At 37.6% G+C, this 15,487-nt stretch overlaps 4 protein-coding genes and 1 non-coding gene across 8 annotated transcripts in view; 1 reads left to right on the top strand and 4 right to left on the bottom strand.

The window, feature by feature from the left end:
- Positions 1-94: 94 nt before the first annotated feature.
- Positions 95-2,407, bottom strand: LOC111443529 (acetyltransferase At1g77540-like). Of its 2 annotated transcripts, none has more exons than XM_023081377.1 (2): positions 1,991-2,394; positions 95-512 (listed from the first exon to the last, which is right to left on the bottom strand). In XM_023081377.1, exons 1-2 carry the CDS (start codon positions 2,255-2,257, stop codon positions 441-443), a joined length of 339 nt encoding a protein of 112 aa, XP_022937145.1. In that variant the 5' UTR covers positions 2,258-2,394; the 3' UTR covers positions 95-440. The 2 variants fall into 2 exon arrangements, with proteins under 2 accessions (XP_022937145.1, XP_022937144.1); XM_023081376.1 differs by lacking the exon at positions 95-512 and adding an exon at positions 1,673-1,879 and having other exon boundaries at positions 1,991-2,407.
- A 992-nt stretch (positions 2,408-3,399) lies between these two features.
- LOC111443528 (V-type proton ATPase 16 kDa proteolipid subunit-like) lies at positions 3,400-5,892 on the bottom strand. The gene is made up of 3 exons (XM_023081375.1): positions 5,678-5,892; positions 4,816-5,101; positions 3,400-3,749 (listed from the first exon to the last, which is right to left on the bottom strand). Exons 1-3 carry the CDS (start codon positions 5,754-5,756, stop codon positions 3,617-3,619), a joined length of 498 nt encoding a protein of 165 aa, XP_022937143.1. The 5' UTR covers positions 5,757-5,892; the 3' UTR covers positions 3,400-3,616.
- A 230-nt stretch (positions 5,893-6,122) lies between these two features.
- On the bottom strand, positions 6,123-6,194 carry TRNAQ-UUG. The gene has a single exon. It is a non-coding gene; the product is annotated as a tRNA-Gln (tRNA).
- Positions 6,195-6,748: 554 nt separating this feature from the next.
- Positions 6,749-9,288, top strand: LOC111443711 (uncharacterized protein At4g08330, chloroplastic-like). Its single transcript, XM_023081643.1, has 2 exons — positions 6,749-7,202; positions 8,554-9,288. Exons 1-2 carry the CDS (start codon positions 7,093-7,095, stop codon positions 8,945-8,947), a joined length of 504 nt encoding a protein of 167 aa, XP_022937411.1. The 5' UTR covers positions 6,749-7,092; the 3' UTR covers positions 8,948-9,288.
- Positions 9,289-9,969: 681 nt separating this feature from the next.
- The window catches only part of LOC111443244 (long chain acyl-CoA synthetase 9, chloroplastic-like), a 7,167-nt gene continuing 1,649 nt past the window's right edge, over positions 9,970-15,487 (bottom strand). The window contains exons 1-12 of one of the 3 annotated variants that reach the window (XM_023080974.1): positions 15,199-15,309; positions 14,556-15,031; positions 14,255-14,335; positions 13,702-13,968; positions 13,169-13,300; positions 12,866-13,039; positions 12,482-12,711; positions 11,854-11,971; positions 11,420-11,551; positions 11,205-11,339; positions 10,927-11,133; positions 9,970-10,309 (exon numbers count right to left, since the gene is read on the bottom strand). In XM_023080974.1, the coding sequence (XP_022936742.1) occupies positions 10,145-10,309; positions 10,927-11,133; positions 11,205-11,339; positions 11,420-11,551; positions 11,854-11,971; positions 12,482-12,711; positions 12,866-13,039; positions 13,169-13,300; positions 13,702-13,968; positions 14,255-14,335; positions 14,556-15,002 (2,088 nt within the window). In that variant the 5' untranslated portion in view covers positions 15,003-15,031; positions 15,199-15,309 and the 3' untranslated portion in view covers positions 9,970-10,144. Of the gene's footprint in view, positions 10,310-10,926; positions 11,134-11,204; positions 11,340-11,419; positions 11,552-11,853; positions 11,972-12,481; positions 12,712-12,865; positions 13,040-13,168; positions 13,301-13,701; positions 13,969-14,254; positions 14,336-14,555; positions 15,171-15,198; positions 15,310-15,487 lie in introns of those variants that run through there. The other 2 variants (XM_023080973.1, XM_023080972.1) reach the window with 2 other exon arrangements.

The raw sequence follows: 15,487 nt of genomic DNA on the forward strand, positions 1-15,487 counted from the left end.
TACCACACAACAAGCATTTACAATCAGTGCATTCTCAAAATATCTCCGTCGACACAATATTTAGGAAAGCTCTGACCCCTCAATCGAAGGCATATATGCCTTAACGAATTTAGCTATGCTCGTGTTAGTGTCGTATACACTTACACGCCACAAATCAAGGCATTTATTCAAGTTTTACAATATACAGCATAACATACTCAAACCATTCAATTTGGGAACATACAGATCCATTTGCACTTGGTATATGCAGGGAAACACATTTATGTTGTTGTAAATTTATTTGATAGATCAAGCAGATCAGTTCATCCTAAATGTAGTAATATAAGCGGTAGGTCGACTTTCTCGAAGAACACGCACGCGCACGCGCACGTGCACAAGGAGCATCTGTGACTGATCTAATGATTAACACAGACAAATTTATAAACATAGTACGAGGTTGCTTACAGGTTTGATTTCTTGTCTTCAGAGTATAAAAGATGGTTCCAAGTTGGGTTCCTCGGGAGAAAGGTGTCCTGAGAGCCACAAAAATGATTCAAACACCCTGGGGAAACGTCAACTATAGAGTATAAACTTAATGGCTATGAACAACAACCAATCATTATAGAAGCTCGTGGAAACCTCTTCTTAGTAGACATGTTTTAAAATCGTAAGACTGACAACGATACGTAACGAGCTAAAGTGGACAATATTTGTTATCAGTGGACTTGAGCAGTTACAAAGATATCAAAGCCAGACACTGGACGGTGTGCTAGTGAGGAAGCTAAGTTCCCTTGTGAGATCTCACATCGATTAGAGAGGAAACAAAACATTCCTTGTAAGAGTGTGAAAACCTCTCCCTAGCGTATTTTAAAACCGTGAGACGCATTTTTCCGCTCTCCCATCTTGCGTAAGTTATGGGAAGTCAAAATCTCTCTCTTTTCGACGATGAAAACCATCAACCTCATGTAGAATTCCTCCTCGACAACCATTTCCCTTGGGGGTGTATCTTTTTGCAAGGAGCACCATCAAAGGTCGTATAACGTCCTATGGTTGTGTTGTGCCATTTTCCACGTCAATTCGAGGGAAGTTTTTCTAGACTGTTGGAAGGTTGTAACGACTCAAATCCACTGCTAGTAGATATTATCTGCTTTAGCCTATTATGTATCGCTGTCAATCTCACGATTTTAAAACGCATCTATTAGGGGGAGATTTCCATTTCCCTCTCTAACCAACGTGGGATCTCACAATCCACCTCCCTTAGGAGTCCAGCATCCTTGCTGGCATACACCACCTCCCTTAGGAGTCCAGCATCCTTGCTGGCATACACCGTCCGGTGTCTGGCTCCGATTCCATTTGTAACGGCCCAAGTCCACCGCTAGTAGATATTGTTCGCTTTGGCCCATTATGTATTGCCATCAACCTCACGGTTTTAAAACACGTATACTATAGAGAGGTTTCCACAACCTTATAAGAAAGGATTCGTTTCCCTCTCCAACCAACGTGGGATCTCACAATCCACCTTCCTTAGGAGCCCAACATCCTTGCTGGTACACACCACCCGTGTCTGGCACTCTGATTCCATTTATAACAACTCAAACCCACCGCTAGCAGATATTGTTCTCTTGGGGCTTTTTCTTCTAGACTTCCCCTCAAAGTTTTAAAAACGCGTCGGCTAGAGAGAGAGGTTTCCACACCCTTAAACGAAATGATCCGTTCCCCTCTCCAACCGACGTGAAAGGCAGATTTCTTTATATTCTAAGGAAAAACATCTAAACCTATTGGTAATCCATAGCCATATACAAACGCACAAGCAAACAGAGGTATTAAATTTGAAGATGAGTAACAAAACAAGCACACAAGAACGCAGCAATGATCCCCAAATGAGCAAAACAAACCAAAACTACACAAACCCAGGAAGGAAATTAAGACTAAAACAAGTTATTCAGAAGTAAATGAAACTAAGGGATCAAAATTAGAAGAAACCCTAGAAGTTGCAGAGAAGAGAACTCACGGAAATGTAAGAACAGGAGGGAACGACGGCCAAGGAATGAGCGGCGGCGTGATTGAAGGCGGCGGCGCAGAGATGAGAAGCCAATCCCAAACCCCTTTTGGAAGAAGGAACGAAAGTGTGAATCATATCGATGACTTTACCTTGATTTTTGATGACGTACTGAAGATATGCCTTCTTGTCCTCTGTTTCGAACCTCCGTTGGGCATCATTCCAGATTATCTTTGGAGGGTTGGTTCCAGATCCTGCTATAGGGTTTGGAGTCGCCATGGCTGTCCCTTTGAAATCCTCGGCTGCTCAACTTCGGAGATAGCTACGTTGTTTGGAATTCGAGGTTTTCTTTTTTGGAATTGGAACCTTGGAGTTGGACTAAGCCTTAACTAGATGTCTAGCTGCTTGCCTGTCTGGTCGGATTTTTTCGTTTCCGCTTAGCTACCAATGTATTTAACAAATATCAGTGAAATTTTGAAGGTTATATTTATGAAAAAAATTAAAAAATTAAAAAAATTATTACCCTTCATAGATTATTTTAAGACGTCCTAATTAGAAGTGTTAAGCTTGTCACTGTAGGCTTGCTATGCAGCACTCACTTCTCAACCATAAGTGAGTTAAAGCTTATTTGTTCTTGCGTTACCTATGACCAATGAGTTGAACCTATTCGTTGTATACTCGACCTATGGCCAATGAGTTGAACCTATTCGTTGTATACTCGACCTATGGCCAATGAGTTAAACCTATTTGTTCTTGCGTCACCTATAGCCAAGCGACGTATACTCGACCTATGGTCAATGAGTTAAGCCTATTTGTTCTTGCGTCACCTATGGCCAAGCGACGTATACTCAAGGCTCTGGCCCTAGTTCAAGAAGAAAGTTTTAGAAAACGGGCAGATTTTGAATGAGAGTTTTGAAAGCAAGATTTGAAAAATTAAAATTGATATTGTATGGGGATGTAAGCAAAAGGCAACAACGACTTACTGCATATAACTATCAGGTAGAGAGAAGTTGACAAGTATAGGACACCAGAATATCGAACCATGAACGAAGAAAGGCACAGGAGAGAAAAGCATATTGGTTCGTAAGAATATTTTTGAAACGTAATACTATCGATAAATATATTTTAGAATTTTTTTAAAAAGTTCAAAAGTGTTTTTAAAGTTATCAAAATATATATATATATATATATATATATATATATATATATATATATATATTAAGGTGTTTTTTTAAATTCTTAAAAATGTTTTAAGGGTATTGTTAATTTATTTTAAAATTTGGAGTTTTTTAAACCTTTTTGAAAGTAAAAAAGGTATTTTTGAAAGTAAAAAAGGTATTTTTGAAACAAAGCGTTTAACGGTTTCGATCCAAAAGTAGGTATTTTATTTGAAGAATATTTGGGTAATTTTCAAAGGAATCTGCATCCAAAGGTAATGTCCACACCGACTAAATTTAAAAAGAATATCACACAAAACAACCAGAAGAGCATGGAGGTTTGTCATAAAACCTGCTCATTACCATAACTCAATACAATACAATACGTTCAGTTTGACATCAACAGAAGTAACACAGTAACAAAATCTCCTTGAGACATTTGAATCACAAATTCAAAGACGGTGGATCGACTTTACGTACTTTAATCTGCACGAGATTGGCCTGCTCGAGATGAAAGAATGATACCGACAATGAGACCGTAGAGGGCGAGAGCTTCAGCGAAGATGAGGATGAGAATCATTCCAACAAAGAGCTTGGGTTGTTGTGCATTGGCCCTGAGTGCATCAAGAACATGTGAGGGAAGAGTAAGAATATCATTTGAGAATGACTTAGCTATGTAGTGAGGGAGAAAAGAACGCGAAAAATGATCTGTAAACCATGCGATGTATCATTGTCGTTATCTAATGCTGGATGACAAGTACAGATGCATGAAAGCAAAAGGAAAACCAGTAGAAAGAAATGGTCGAGCGAAAGGACGGGAATATATTTCGGGTCTAGAACAGTATAAGCTAGCATCAATACCTAGTCATAAAATAAAGAGAACTCAAATGAATTGTAGTTCTAACTCTCCAAGAACGAGAAAGAAGACTCATTACTCTTAAGAATGATGGAGCAGATGGTAAAGCAACCCCTCAGTTAGACAACTCATGGGATGATTAAGAGTGAACATTGAACATTGAAAGAAATGGCTCAATTACGCATCCAATATTGACACCTATGGTAACATCCTAAGCTCACCGCTAGTAGATATTGTCGTCTTTATGCTTTCCCTTTCGGGCTTTCCCTCGAGATTTTTAAAATGTGATTGCTAAGGAGAGGTTCCACACTCTTGTAAAGAATGTTTCGTTCCCCTCTCGAGCCAATGTGGGATCTCAAAATCCACATCCCTTCGGGGCTCAGCGTCCTTGCTGGCACTCGTTCCTCTCTCCAATCGATGTGAGATCTCACAATTCACCCCCCTTCAGGGCCCAGCATACTCGCTGGTGCTCGTTCCTCTTTCCAATCAATGCGGGATCTCACAATCTACCCCCCCTTCGAAGCTCAGCATCATCTCTAGCACTCGTTCCTCTCTCCAATCGATATAGAATCTCACACATATTCACGTGGAGATTCATGATACTATTCTCAAAATCTAACATGTTGATAGAATTCTATGCCAAAACACAAAATATTCCAACACTAGAGGCAATTATTATCCACTTTGAACTACATTTGTGACTCTACAAAATTGAAGCATTTATCAGAAACGTAGCCATTCAGGGTAATTATACGATCATATCAAACCACAAGACAAAAAACATAAAAACCTAACAGCCAAAAGGTATAGAGTATAAACATTACCTAACACCAGCATCACCAACAATCCCAATGGCCATTCCAGCAGAGAGACCAGCAAGTCCACAAGCAAGTCCAGAAGACAGATGAGCATACCCATCAAACAAATAGTAAGATTTCGCTTTCGGGTTTATTCCGGTACTAATAATAACAGCAATGATCAATCCATAAATACCCAACACTCCAGCCATAACAACAGGAACTATAGATTTCATGACAAGCTCTGGCCTCATAACTCCCATGGAGGCCACTCCAACTCCACTCTTTGCAGTCCCATAAGCAGCACCCATGCCTGTAAAAGAGAAATTATTGAGCACCCGTCTCATCATACTGCCGCTTCAACTGGATGATTGCGTGCTCCAAATAGGAAAAATAGGTAAAAAATGCTATGATGCGTTACTTTACTAGGAAAGAAAACACCATAAACCTTCATATGTTGTACTGGAATACAAAATAATACAAAAGACAATCATCTAAATTGTATCTGAGTTTCAGGAGCCAATTTGATCATCAGAGTTACTTCTCCGAGGAATTAAAAAAAAAAAAAAAAAAGAACTCCGGAGATCAAAGAAAACAGCATAGGATCCGCTTCGATCGATCAAATCTCATCTCACAACAGATCCACGCCACTTACATCACCCAAAGAAAAGATCTCCAAATTGGCCAATTACAAAAGATTCATCCGCGTCAACCAAGCCACAGAGTTCATCATCCCGATTGAATTCTCAGATTCAATCAGCAGCCAAATTAGAATTCAAACCAAAAACACAACAAGAAATGGAACCAATCTGATCGATCCACATCGCATCGCAACTAAAATGGAGAAAAGGAAAAATGAAAACAAGGAAGATAGAGATGCGAAGTTTACATGAGAATACAAGAGCTGCAGCGGCCCCGAGGAAGCCGAAGAAAGGAGCAGTTTCATCGCCACTGAAAGTAGACGCCATCGGATCAGAGCAACCAATATAGCTTCCGATCTCAAGACTCCGGTAACCTTTTCTAGGTTTTTTTTTTTTTTTTTTAAATCTTTATGTGTTCTTTAGATGAAGATATAGCAACACCGGTGATTGTTCGAACAGGAGAAAGGCCAGGAGTAGTCTAATTAATCAAGCGAAATTACCTTAATAGCCCTACAATTCTTTTCTATTTACCGTATCTGATCTGGAACGTGTAGTCACGAGAACTTCGGGTGTTTATTTTTATTCGAATTTTATGAATTATTTTTTTTTTAAAGACGAAAATCTATGAATTTTTAAATGAATATTATTTCAAAATTAACAAAACCTTTACATAAATAAAATCGGAAAATAAAAAGGTCCTACCGGGAGTCGAACCCAGGTCGCTGGATTCAAAGTCCAGAGTGCTAACCACTACACCATAGAACCCTTTTCGGTGTAATTTCTACAAACAATAAATTTAATAATAATATAATATCTTTATTTAAATTGGTTTTTGTACTTAATTTTGAGAAATTAGGGATTTTTTTTTCCTTTACAATTATTTCTAATATTATATACACTTTTTTATCTGATTTTGTTTGCGAAAATTAAAATTATTTAACGTTCATAACGTTACTCGAGAATATTTTATATTTGAATTTATGAAATTTGAGTTATTATTACTATATATATTATGGATAATTAATATTTTTTAAAATAATCAAGAAAAATAAAACAGTGTAATCCAATTCGTTGTGAACGTTATTCGGTTTATTTGGTTGAAAATTCTATTCCAACCCACCTTAACCTAACTCGGGAAGGCTCGGTTAAATATTTTTGCTAATTATATTTATTAAAGGAAAAATATTTCTTCAACCCATTATTTATTTATTTATTTAGTAAAAAAAAAGTGTATAATTTAAGGTATTTAGCCAAATTGAAATGTCGCAATCAAATTAAATCTTATTTTTCCGTTAAAATGCGGTTTTGGGTGTTGAGAAATTATTGAGAAAATACAGATAGACAAGAAAAAAAAAACAATCTGTTTCCTTTTCCCCGTCGATTTCTTCAATTTTTCGTCTTCAAGCTGCGCTTTTGATCATCGTTCTTCTTCCGATTCTCTCTTTCACCGCAATTTGTCTCGTAGAAACTTCAATTTTTGTTCTTAGGTCACAGCTTTTGTTGTTGGTTTCTATGCTCGCTCAGATTATGTCGGAACTTGATCGCTACTGTCAAGATTTAATCATTTTTTTGTTGCAACTGTGATTCGCCATTTACGGCTTCGATATCTCTGTCAACCGTTGCAGGCAGAATCGAAGTCGGCGTCGTATTCTGAAGCAGAAGAATGAGACAGTCGCCGGTCTTCGAAGACGATCACGTCGAAGGAACTCACGTTCGGGCCTTTTCGTCGCCTTCGCTCTGCCCTTCTTCTTCTCGCAGAGATGTTTATTACAGGTTCAATCTAATCTCTGGCTTATATCTTACTGTGCAGTCAATTTGTTGCTCTACTAAATGCTGTTGGAGCCTCTGAATTTCTTTTTGTTTTCTTTTTTCTCCTGTTCTGATCGAAGAATTGGGTTGATTTGCTTGATTAAGGGATGGTTTGGCGATTATTTGTTGGTTTGCAACATTAGTTGAACCGATTTCGAACTGATTAGTATTCTTAAAATCGTGATTGCCTTTTGAGAACGATCTGATCCGGCTTTTGGTGAAAGATTGTTTGGGTTGGGTTACATTGGACAGTAGTCGAGGGGAATTCAGCAGATTTTAGGGCAAATACATAAACAAGATTTTTCTGTGCTTATAATGGAATTGGAGAATTGTCAAGAACTGTAGGGCACCAACTGGTCTGACCTATTAAGAATTTATTTAAACCAACTGTTGGGGAACACATAATGAACTCTACCATGTGACATCTTTTCTGTATATATGGCATTCCCTTCTTTTTCATATTTGAAATTCTTCCCTCTGCTTTCTGTAGTAGCCCTGTAGTTTTTCCACATTTCATGAAGAAAAAGAGAACAACTACCCAAAAGTTCTTTTACGAAAGAGCTTAACTGATAGGACCCTTTTGTAGATAGACGTTGGACCGGTGAGTAGGGTCTAAGACCTTCTCGACGATGTCGAACATAAAATCTACTGTCAGCTGATCTTTCTAGTGGAGAGGATTTTTTTTTTCCTCAAGACAATTAAACATAAATGCAGTAGCAAACATATATATGATCCCAGACTCTGAGGGATGTGAGATGTTCTTGGAAGATGAGAAAGAGAATAGTCGTATACTTTCATTGAGGAAAATGCTAATTGAACTCTCCTATAACTCCTTCCAGACAACAAATCAAGAAGTCATGAACTTGCCTCATATTATGACACCTTGTAGCAAATCCTGTTTCTAGGGAAGATGAAGTTGGTAAATCTTGTCCTAGAATTGACCCCTTAGAACATAAAGATCGAGAAAAGGCTTGGAACCGATAACTCCTTTGTAGCCGTTGAGTTCAGAGCATTATAGCTACCCATGGAATTGGAAACCTTGACATGTGACGATGGGGATTCGAGTAGCTTTGTGTTGGGTGAGAATCGAAAACGCTTTATTATTTTCTAATTTTGTTTGAAATGGTCGGTAATGACATTTATACATCTGTGAGTCATTGCCAAATATATATGTATATATATACCCAAGATCAGTTTTGTTAAGCACAAGTATTAATAGGGCCAACAATGATATGCCTCAGAGTTGGGAATCCTCCAATTCCTTAATTTCTTAGTTTCTGGTGAACTTGTAATGACAATGGTTTATTTCATACAGCTGTGGTGCTTGTGGATATGAACTGAACTTGAGCTCTTCTAACCGCAATATATCGACCATTGGCTCTAAATATGGGAAATCAATAAAGCGAGGGATCATATCGTTTCTAAACATCGACGAGAGCAGATTTACACAGGTTGATCAACTTCAATGTGTGCCTCATTTCTCGAAGCACTCTTGGGGTCTGTTTCAACGTAGAATCAAACTACTGTGTCGAAAATGTGGAAACCATATTGGAAATGCTTACACTAGCCATACTTCCTCCTCCCCACTTGTTTCAGATGGATCAGATTCATCTTTGCCTAATGAAGTCTCTAGGTGCATGAAATATGAAGTGAAAATTCGTGCGTTACAACCCTCGTCCTCCCACGAAACCGGCCCCCCAGTTATTTAAACAAGGACAAGGACAAGGACAAAGGTTTATGAATTGGTCAAGAGTTACTAGCAGAAACAAATGCAGGATTCTCGATATGTGCTGTTTTACTTGTGAATAGAAGAATCTGGTCTCAAATGGAAGAAGCCAAGTGTGAAGGAAAAGGATTCACAGTTTATATTGTTCCTGCAAACTGAAGTATGATTTATAAGAATGAATTGTCTCAAAGCTACTGTTGTGTTTCTGGCTTGTTTTTTCATTATTTTTTGTTTTGCAACAACAATGCATTTTCATCTGTATTTATTTACAGTATAGAAGTAAATAAGTATCTTAATTTAGTTATAAAGATTCATTCCAATGCCTCGACTACCGTGGGATCTTCGTAAAGTTGATCATTATGAGTGTTATGACGAATTTGATTGGGAAGTTCAGTGGCAAAAGGAGATTCATTAGCTCGTTATTTAGTCAAACTTGGTGAGATGATGGAATCCATAAAAATTATTCAACAAGCTTTGGAATGAATTCCAGGGGGACCTTATGAAAATTTAGAAATACGATCTTTTGATCGAGGACAATTTCCAGAATGGAATGACTTTGACTATCGCAACTACAGTACTCGTCTAGGTAGCGACTACTAACTACGGTAACATGAGGATAGCCTAGTTTAAAAGGCTAGTTCCCACTAATCCACCCACGATCGGGATAATGAATTAAGTATATTAGTTGATCGTGATAGTATAGTAGTTCTGTTCTCTAGATTTTTCATCGATTATTGAATTCTTTCAGGTTAAAAAACATGTCCATGTCGATTTAATTCACACTCAGTACGAAGTTTCTTATGTGTATAGATCGATAAACTAATTGAATGACCAAAACAAACTTATAAACAAAAAGCAATTTTCACCGTTCGTGTTACAAATTTAATTGTTAAGGAACTAAAATGTACTCGTACCAAAGTGAGATATTTAGCCTTTCTTTAGGGTACGAGTGCGACCGATTCACACTCGAAAGTGTTAATTTAATAACATAAATGACATCAAATATAACTAGGAAAACACAAAACTGGCGCCATTCTCGTTTCTTATTAGAAGTTAAATTCCAGGACTCATGAATAGTTTAGTTGACGACAGCCTTGATGAAATATATTTAAGAGCAAACCAAAATCACAAGACGGCCAAATAGAGAGAATTAGTCCAAAGCTGTGTAGAAGCATCATGATCAAGCATATAATTTAGAGAGGTCTTCGGAGAAAGCCTTTCTAACTACATCTCTTTTAAGCTTGAGCGCTGCAGTAACAAGCCCAGATTCAGGCGTCCATGGGTTAGACAGCAATTTGATCTTTGCAGGGATCTCAAACTTCTCTAATCGTGCTTTCTTTGCTTCCTGTCAATTAGAATAAAAACATGGTGCCATTCTTTTAGTTTCCTTCAAGAACACCAAAGAAACTTGTGCTAGAATAAATATTCATATCAATTTGGTTCGATAATTGTATGTGCATATCAATTTGGTTCAATAATTGTATGTGCAATATCAATTTGGTTCAATAATTGTATGTGTATTGAGTGTGTATCATAAAAGGAGGATTTTCAAAATGTTCCAATTTTGCCTTCTTTTCTTCCAAGGAATCCTCGTGTCACCGGTTCGGTTCAAATATGCTATTAAAATAAATAAGTCTTATGTATCGAAAATGAAATGGCCGGTATAGCTTAGTTGGTAGAGTAGAGGAAATGAAATGGCCAGTATAGCTTAGTTGGTAGAGTAGAGGACTGAAAATCTTCGTATCACAGGTAAGGATAATGTGTCGGAAATGAAATGGCCGGTATAACTCAGTTGGTAGAGCAGAGGATTGAAAATTTTCGTGTGAGCCAGGGGAGGATTAGGATTAGGAAGTTGGTTGTTTTGGGAAGATAGTAAATGAAGAACCCAAGGTGCTCGTGAAAAGCATCTTGGGATGGGATTAAGAGGCAAAAACCAAATCCATGGCAGAATATAAGTAGTACCTTTACGAGTGAAGCTTGCACTTCCTTCACTACTTCTTCTTTACGACAGAGTTCAGAGAAATCATTTGTATCAATTCCTTGCTTAGAAGCCCACGCTTGTACTGCTTGTTGAGAGGCCACAACAAGAGCAACACAGTAACTATGAAAGGGATCAGCGTGCAGCATGATATTGTCAACATATGGGCTCACACTGAGTGCAGATTCAACCTGTAGGGAAAAAATAACCATTAAAACATCATAGAAAAGATGAATAAAAGAAGGAATCCTGCATGTTATACCTTCCCCAGAGAAACATATTCTCCATGTTGAAGTTTAATTATATCCTTTTTGCGGTCAATAATTTCAAGGCAACCATCAGCATGAAATTGTCCTATGTCACCGGTGTAGAACCACCGCATTCCCTTCGCATCGACCTTCGCAACAAAGAGACATTGCATCATTTGCAAATTTGAGGGACAAAAAAATACTACAGCTATCGACAGGGAGACTTTACCTTATATGATTCTCTAGTTTTTTCTTCATTTTTGAAATATCCAAGTGTAACATTTGGGCCACCAATTACAATTTCTCCTCGTGGCCTTGGCAAATCACTAGTTAAGTACCCACCTTCGGGCCAATCAATCAACTGAGAAAGTAAAACAAATGCCTTAAAGTTGAACCCTGGAGAACAAATGGTATGATCACAGAAGAACAACATCTAGTATAATTGTCAAGGTTGGATATTTTGTTTAAGCACTTTTTCCAAGTCTCTAATGTTGGACGTAATACATTCAGGCCCAAGATTCTGATATGACAAATACAGCAGCAAACTATTCTTGCCCAGCATACTTGTAAACTACCCTGTAACCCATACAAATACCTATACTTGTACACAGATAGTTGTACGTATCAATAAAGGATCAATGAATCACAAGGGTGCATAGATACCTTAACAAATGAGCAAGGAAGTGGAGCTCCTACTCGCCCAACGGTTAAGTCATCAAACTCAGAGAATGTCCCACCAGCACAAGTCTCAGTAAGACCATAACCCTGACCTATTGGAGCACTGAGAATAGGATACCACGAGATACATAAGCAAGATGGTAACTGCAATGCTAATGCATGCACATGCATTTCTAGTACAATAATGGACCGTGAACCAAGTTTTAATGCCTATTATTGGTTGCAGGACTTTAGCATCTCTGTCAACTACCAAATTGTATCCGTCACGTGCAGCATGCATTAGCATTTGTTTATTAACAATAATCCTGGATAGTTTTTGCAGCAGATATAATTGGATCAACAAAATATGATGCCATTAAAAAAAAAAAAGAAAAAATACACTGAGGTTCAAACCTCACGAAACAGTTTATAACACTATATGAATCTATGCAAGCACATTATTTGGTATCTCGTGTAATTAGTATCCGGATATCAAATAGTCCATAGGCATCTGAAATTTAAAAATCCAGCAGTAAAGGTTCATTTGTTTCTTGGATAATTGTCTGTATGATATGTGCATCAACTCTGACAGTAAAAGTCTATGGCATTCATAAGATTTTCATGGCATGCATACCTGAGACAGATGTTGATGAATCTTTGGGTATCGCCAGAAAGGGGAGCCCCTCCAGACAACAGAAAACGAAGCCGGCCTCCCAGAATTGCTCGTACCTTTCTAAACACAAGAAAGTTCCAAAAAAGCTTTTCCAGACCCCAAGCCCCAAACCAACTACCATTCATGGCAGATAGCCTACGAGAATATGCCAAATCAAACAATTTCTTTGCTAATCCACCTGTCACATTCAACTGAAATCAGAAGATTATATTATTATTAGCACCCAGATAAATGGATAGCAATCAGAAGATTATATTATTATTAGCACCCAGATAAATGGATAGCAAAGCATGAGTGTTCAAATAAATGCAACATGAACAAAATGTGCATGCAAAATTGACAGACCTTTTTAAGAACCCCTTCTCGAACACGATCTAAAATTGCTGGGACAGCAGTCATTACAGTTGGCACAAGAGCAGTTGCATCGCCCTTTGTCCCTCGTTTAATCTTGTTAGATGTATCAGTAAGTGTCAAAGGAGACCCATATCCAATAGCACATCCAACAGCAGCCATTACACTCTATAGAAACAAATATCACACATAAGAATTAGTCACAAAGCAGCAAAAGAGAAATGTATGGTTTAATTTTACTGAACAGCATAAACGTAACATAAGCTACCAAAATTATGAAATTAAAAGAATACAGACCTCTGCTGCTAACTCAAGGATATGAGCCATAGGTAAGTATGCGAGATAGGTATCCTTCTTCCCTAGACCAGGAACTATAGTCATGACAGCAGAAACTGTAGCCAGGACATTTGCATGTGTCATCATCACACCCTGTTCTCACAGCCATTATTAATTAACTATCAGAAAGGGTTCCAGGTCATCACGGAAATTTCAAACAAAGCAGTCAACTACCAAACAAGTAGATGCAAACAACACCGAGATGCAGCGGAAAAACAACACAGAAGCTCACGTTATTATTAAGTTAAGGAGAATCATAGTTTATCTTAACAAAGATAAAATTCCAAGATATATTAAGCTCTCAAGTTTCCAATATGCAGAGAGAATATTCATAGCAGAAGCGTAGGAAATATAGTGTAAATAACACAATAATTGGAGATTTGGAAATATCAGAAATGAAACTTGAGTAAGGTATAGGTAAATGTGCAAATGTACATATATGTGTATGTGTGCGTGTATATAAGTACCTACATACAAACATAGACGTTTCCCACCTTGGGTAATCCAGTGCTTCCGCTTGTATACATTATAACAGCAATGTCAGTTGAAATGGGTAACTCGGCACCGACATTACATTCTTGGCCAAGCAATTGAACTTTAGAAAATGAGGCAATTTTCCAGTTCCCGTTCATCTCAGAGTTTATAATGCTTTGAGGAATCTCATCCATACATATCACATTCTTCACTGTCTTAAGCCGTCCACTGATACCTAACAGTTTATTCAGCTCTTTCTGGCCACATATCACAGTCGTGACTTCTGTCTGGAGATGAAAAAAAAAGATCATACATATGTATAAATAATCAAAAGAGTTCAATGCTTGGTAAGGAGATAACCAACAAAACAAATTGAGCGTGAAGGAAATAGGGGATAGAATTTGAGAACAAAAACATATTTATATAAACATTTGGCTCGTTTCCTGATCCTGGTTTCTGAAAATTTTAAGTAGGAATAATGGTAGTGCGATGAATTTGGAGAATTAAAAAATGTAGCTTCATTTAATTTTGTGTGTAGCATATGCGCATACATATGAGAGAGAGAGAGAGTACCTCGTTCAACGAGTGACATAATGCCTCTTCTCCTAAAGATGCATAGATAGTTACAACAGTGATATTGCGTCTAAAGCATCCCTGGAACAAGAAAACACACGGGTCATATCATAGAATTACAAAGAACATTTGGCGATACAATTTCTATAAATTGGCAAAAGTTAGAGCTCAAATAAATTAATGTAGAATAAAATAGCAAAAAATGCATAGACAACATTTCTTGACAAAAGAAAAATAAGTCCCAAAACTTATTCCAAATATTGATTCAATTTACACAAAACAAAGCATGAAGGAGAAGAACCTGCAAAGCAATAAACCATTCTTCTCTAGTGTCAGCAAAGATTGCTGCACGTTCTCCCTTATTATGCCCAATTTGCACTAGTCCAGAAGCAAAGCTACACACGGCTTCAAATGCTTGGCCATATGTTAGCCACTCATAGTCGCCCAAATGAACCTTATCAAAGGATCTTCCATCTGCAGTTACCTCAGTTTCTATTGAGATCAATTTGCGGGTTCCAAGTAAGCGTCTGTCTTGGTGCTGCTTGCATGAGTACTCAAACAGTTCAGCAAGAGTAAGGACGCCTTCCCATGCTGTTTCCACAGGCGAAGTGTACGTAATATTCCGAACAGCAAACCCAGGATCTCCACCAGCATCAACAGGCAATCCTCTTTTCTTTGCTTTTTTGGAATGCCGTAAGACAAGTGTAACTACAATAGGTAAGAGAGCACCAACGATGTATGCACTCATTTCTTGAAGATTTCAAGCACCCGGTGCAACTAAGAGATGAAGAGAAAAAAGCTAAATTCAGCAAGATCATTTACAGAGTATTAGTTGATCACAAACAACAAAATGAATCAACATGAAGACTCGATCAGTGGCTGTTGATAAATAACAAAAAGAAAAATAAACAAAACGACTAAACCGAATATAAAATTTCTCATACTTAGAAGTCTGACAGTTCTCCTTTCAGAAAACTAATTACGGCCTTTCGATGAAAGCTACGCTGCATACACCTTCCCAAATTCCATCCAAGCACCAACAGGAACGTCTCATGAAAGTATCACAAACGAAGAAAAAATAGCCAAAAACAGAAATTCCTTTCGAATCCACATTACCATACATGCGAGGCAAATTAAACCAACCAATAAAGTAAACGCCAAAAAGAAAAGAGAGAGAGAGACAAAAAAAAAAAAAAAAAAAAAAAAAAAAAAAAAAAAAAAAAAAAAAAAAAA

Source organism: Cucurbita moschata, unplaced genomic scaffold (genome assembly GCF_002738365.1).
Source record: "Cucurbita moschata cultivar Rifu unplaced genomic scaffold, Cmos_1.0 Cmo_Scf00005, whole genome shotgun sequence".
In the NCBI taxonomy this organism is placed as follows: domain Eukaryota; kingdom Viridiplantae; phylum Streptophyta; class Magnoliopsida; order Cucurbitales; family Cucurbitaceae; genus Cucurbita; species Cucurbita moschata.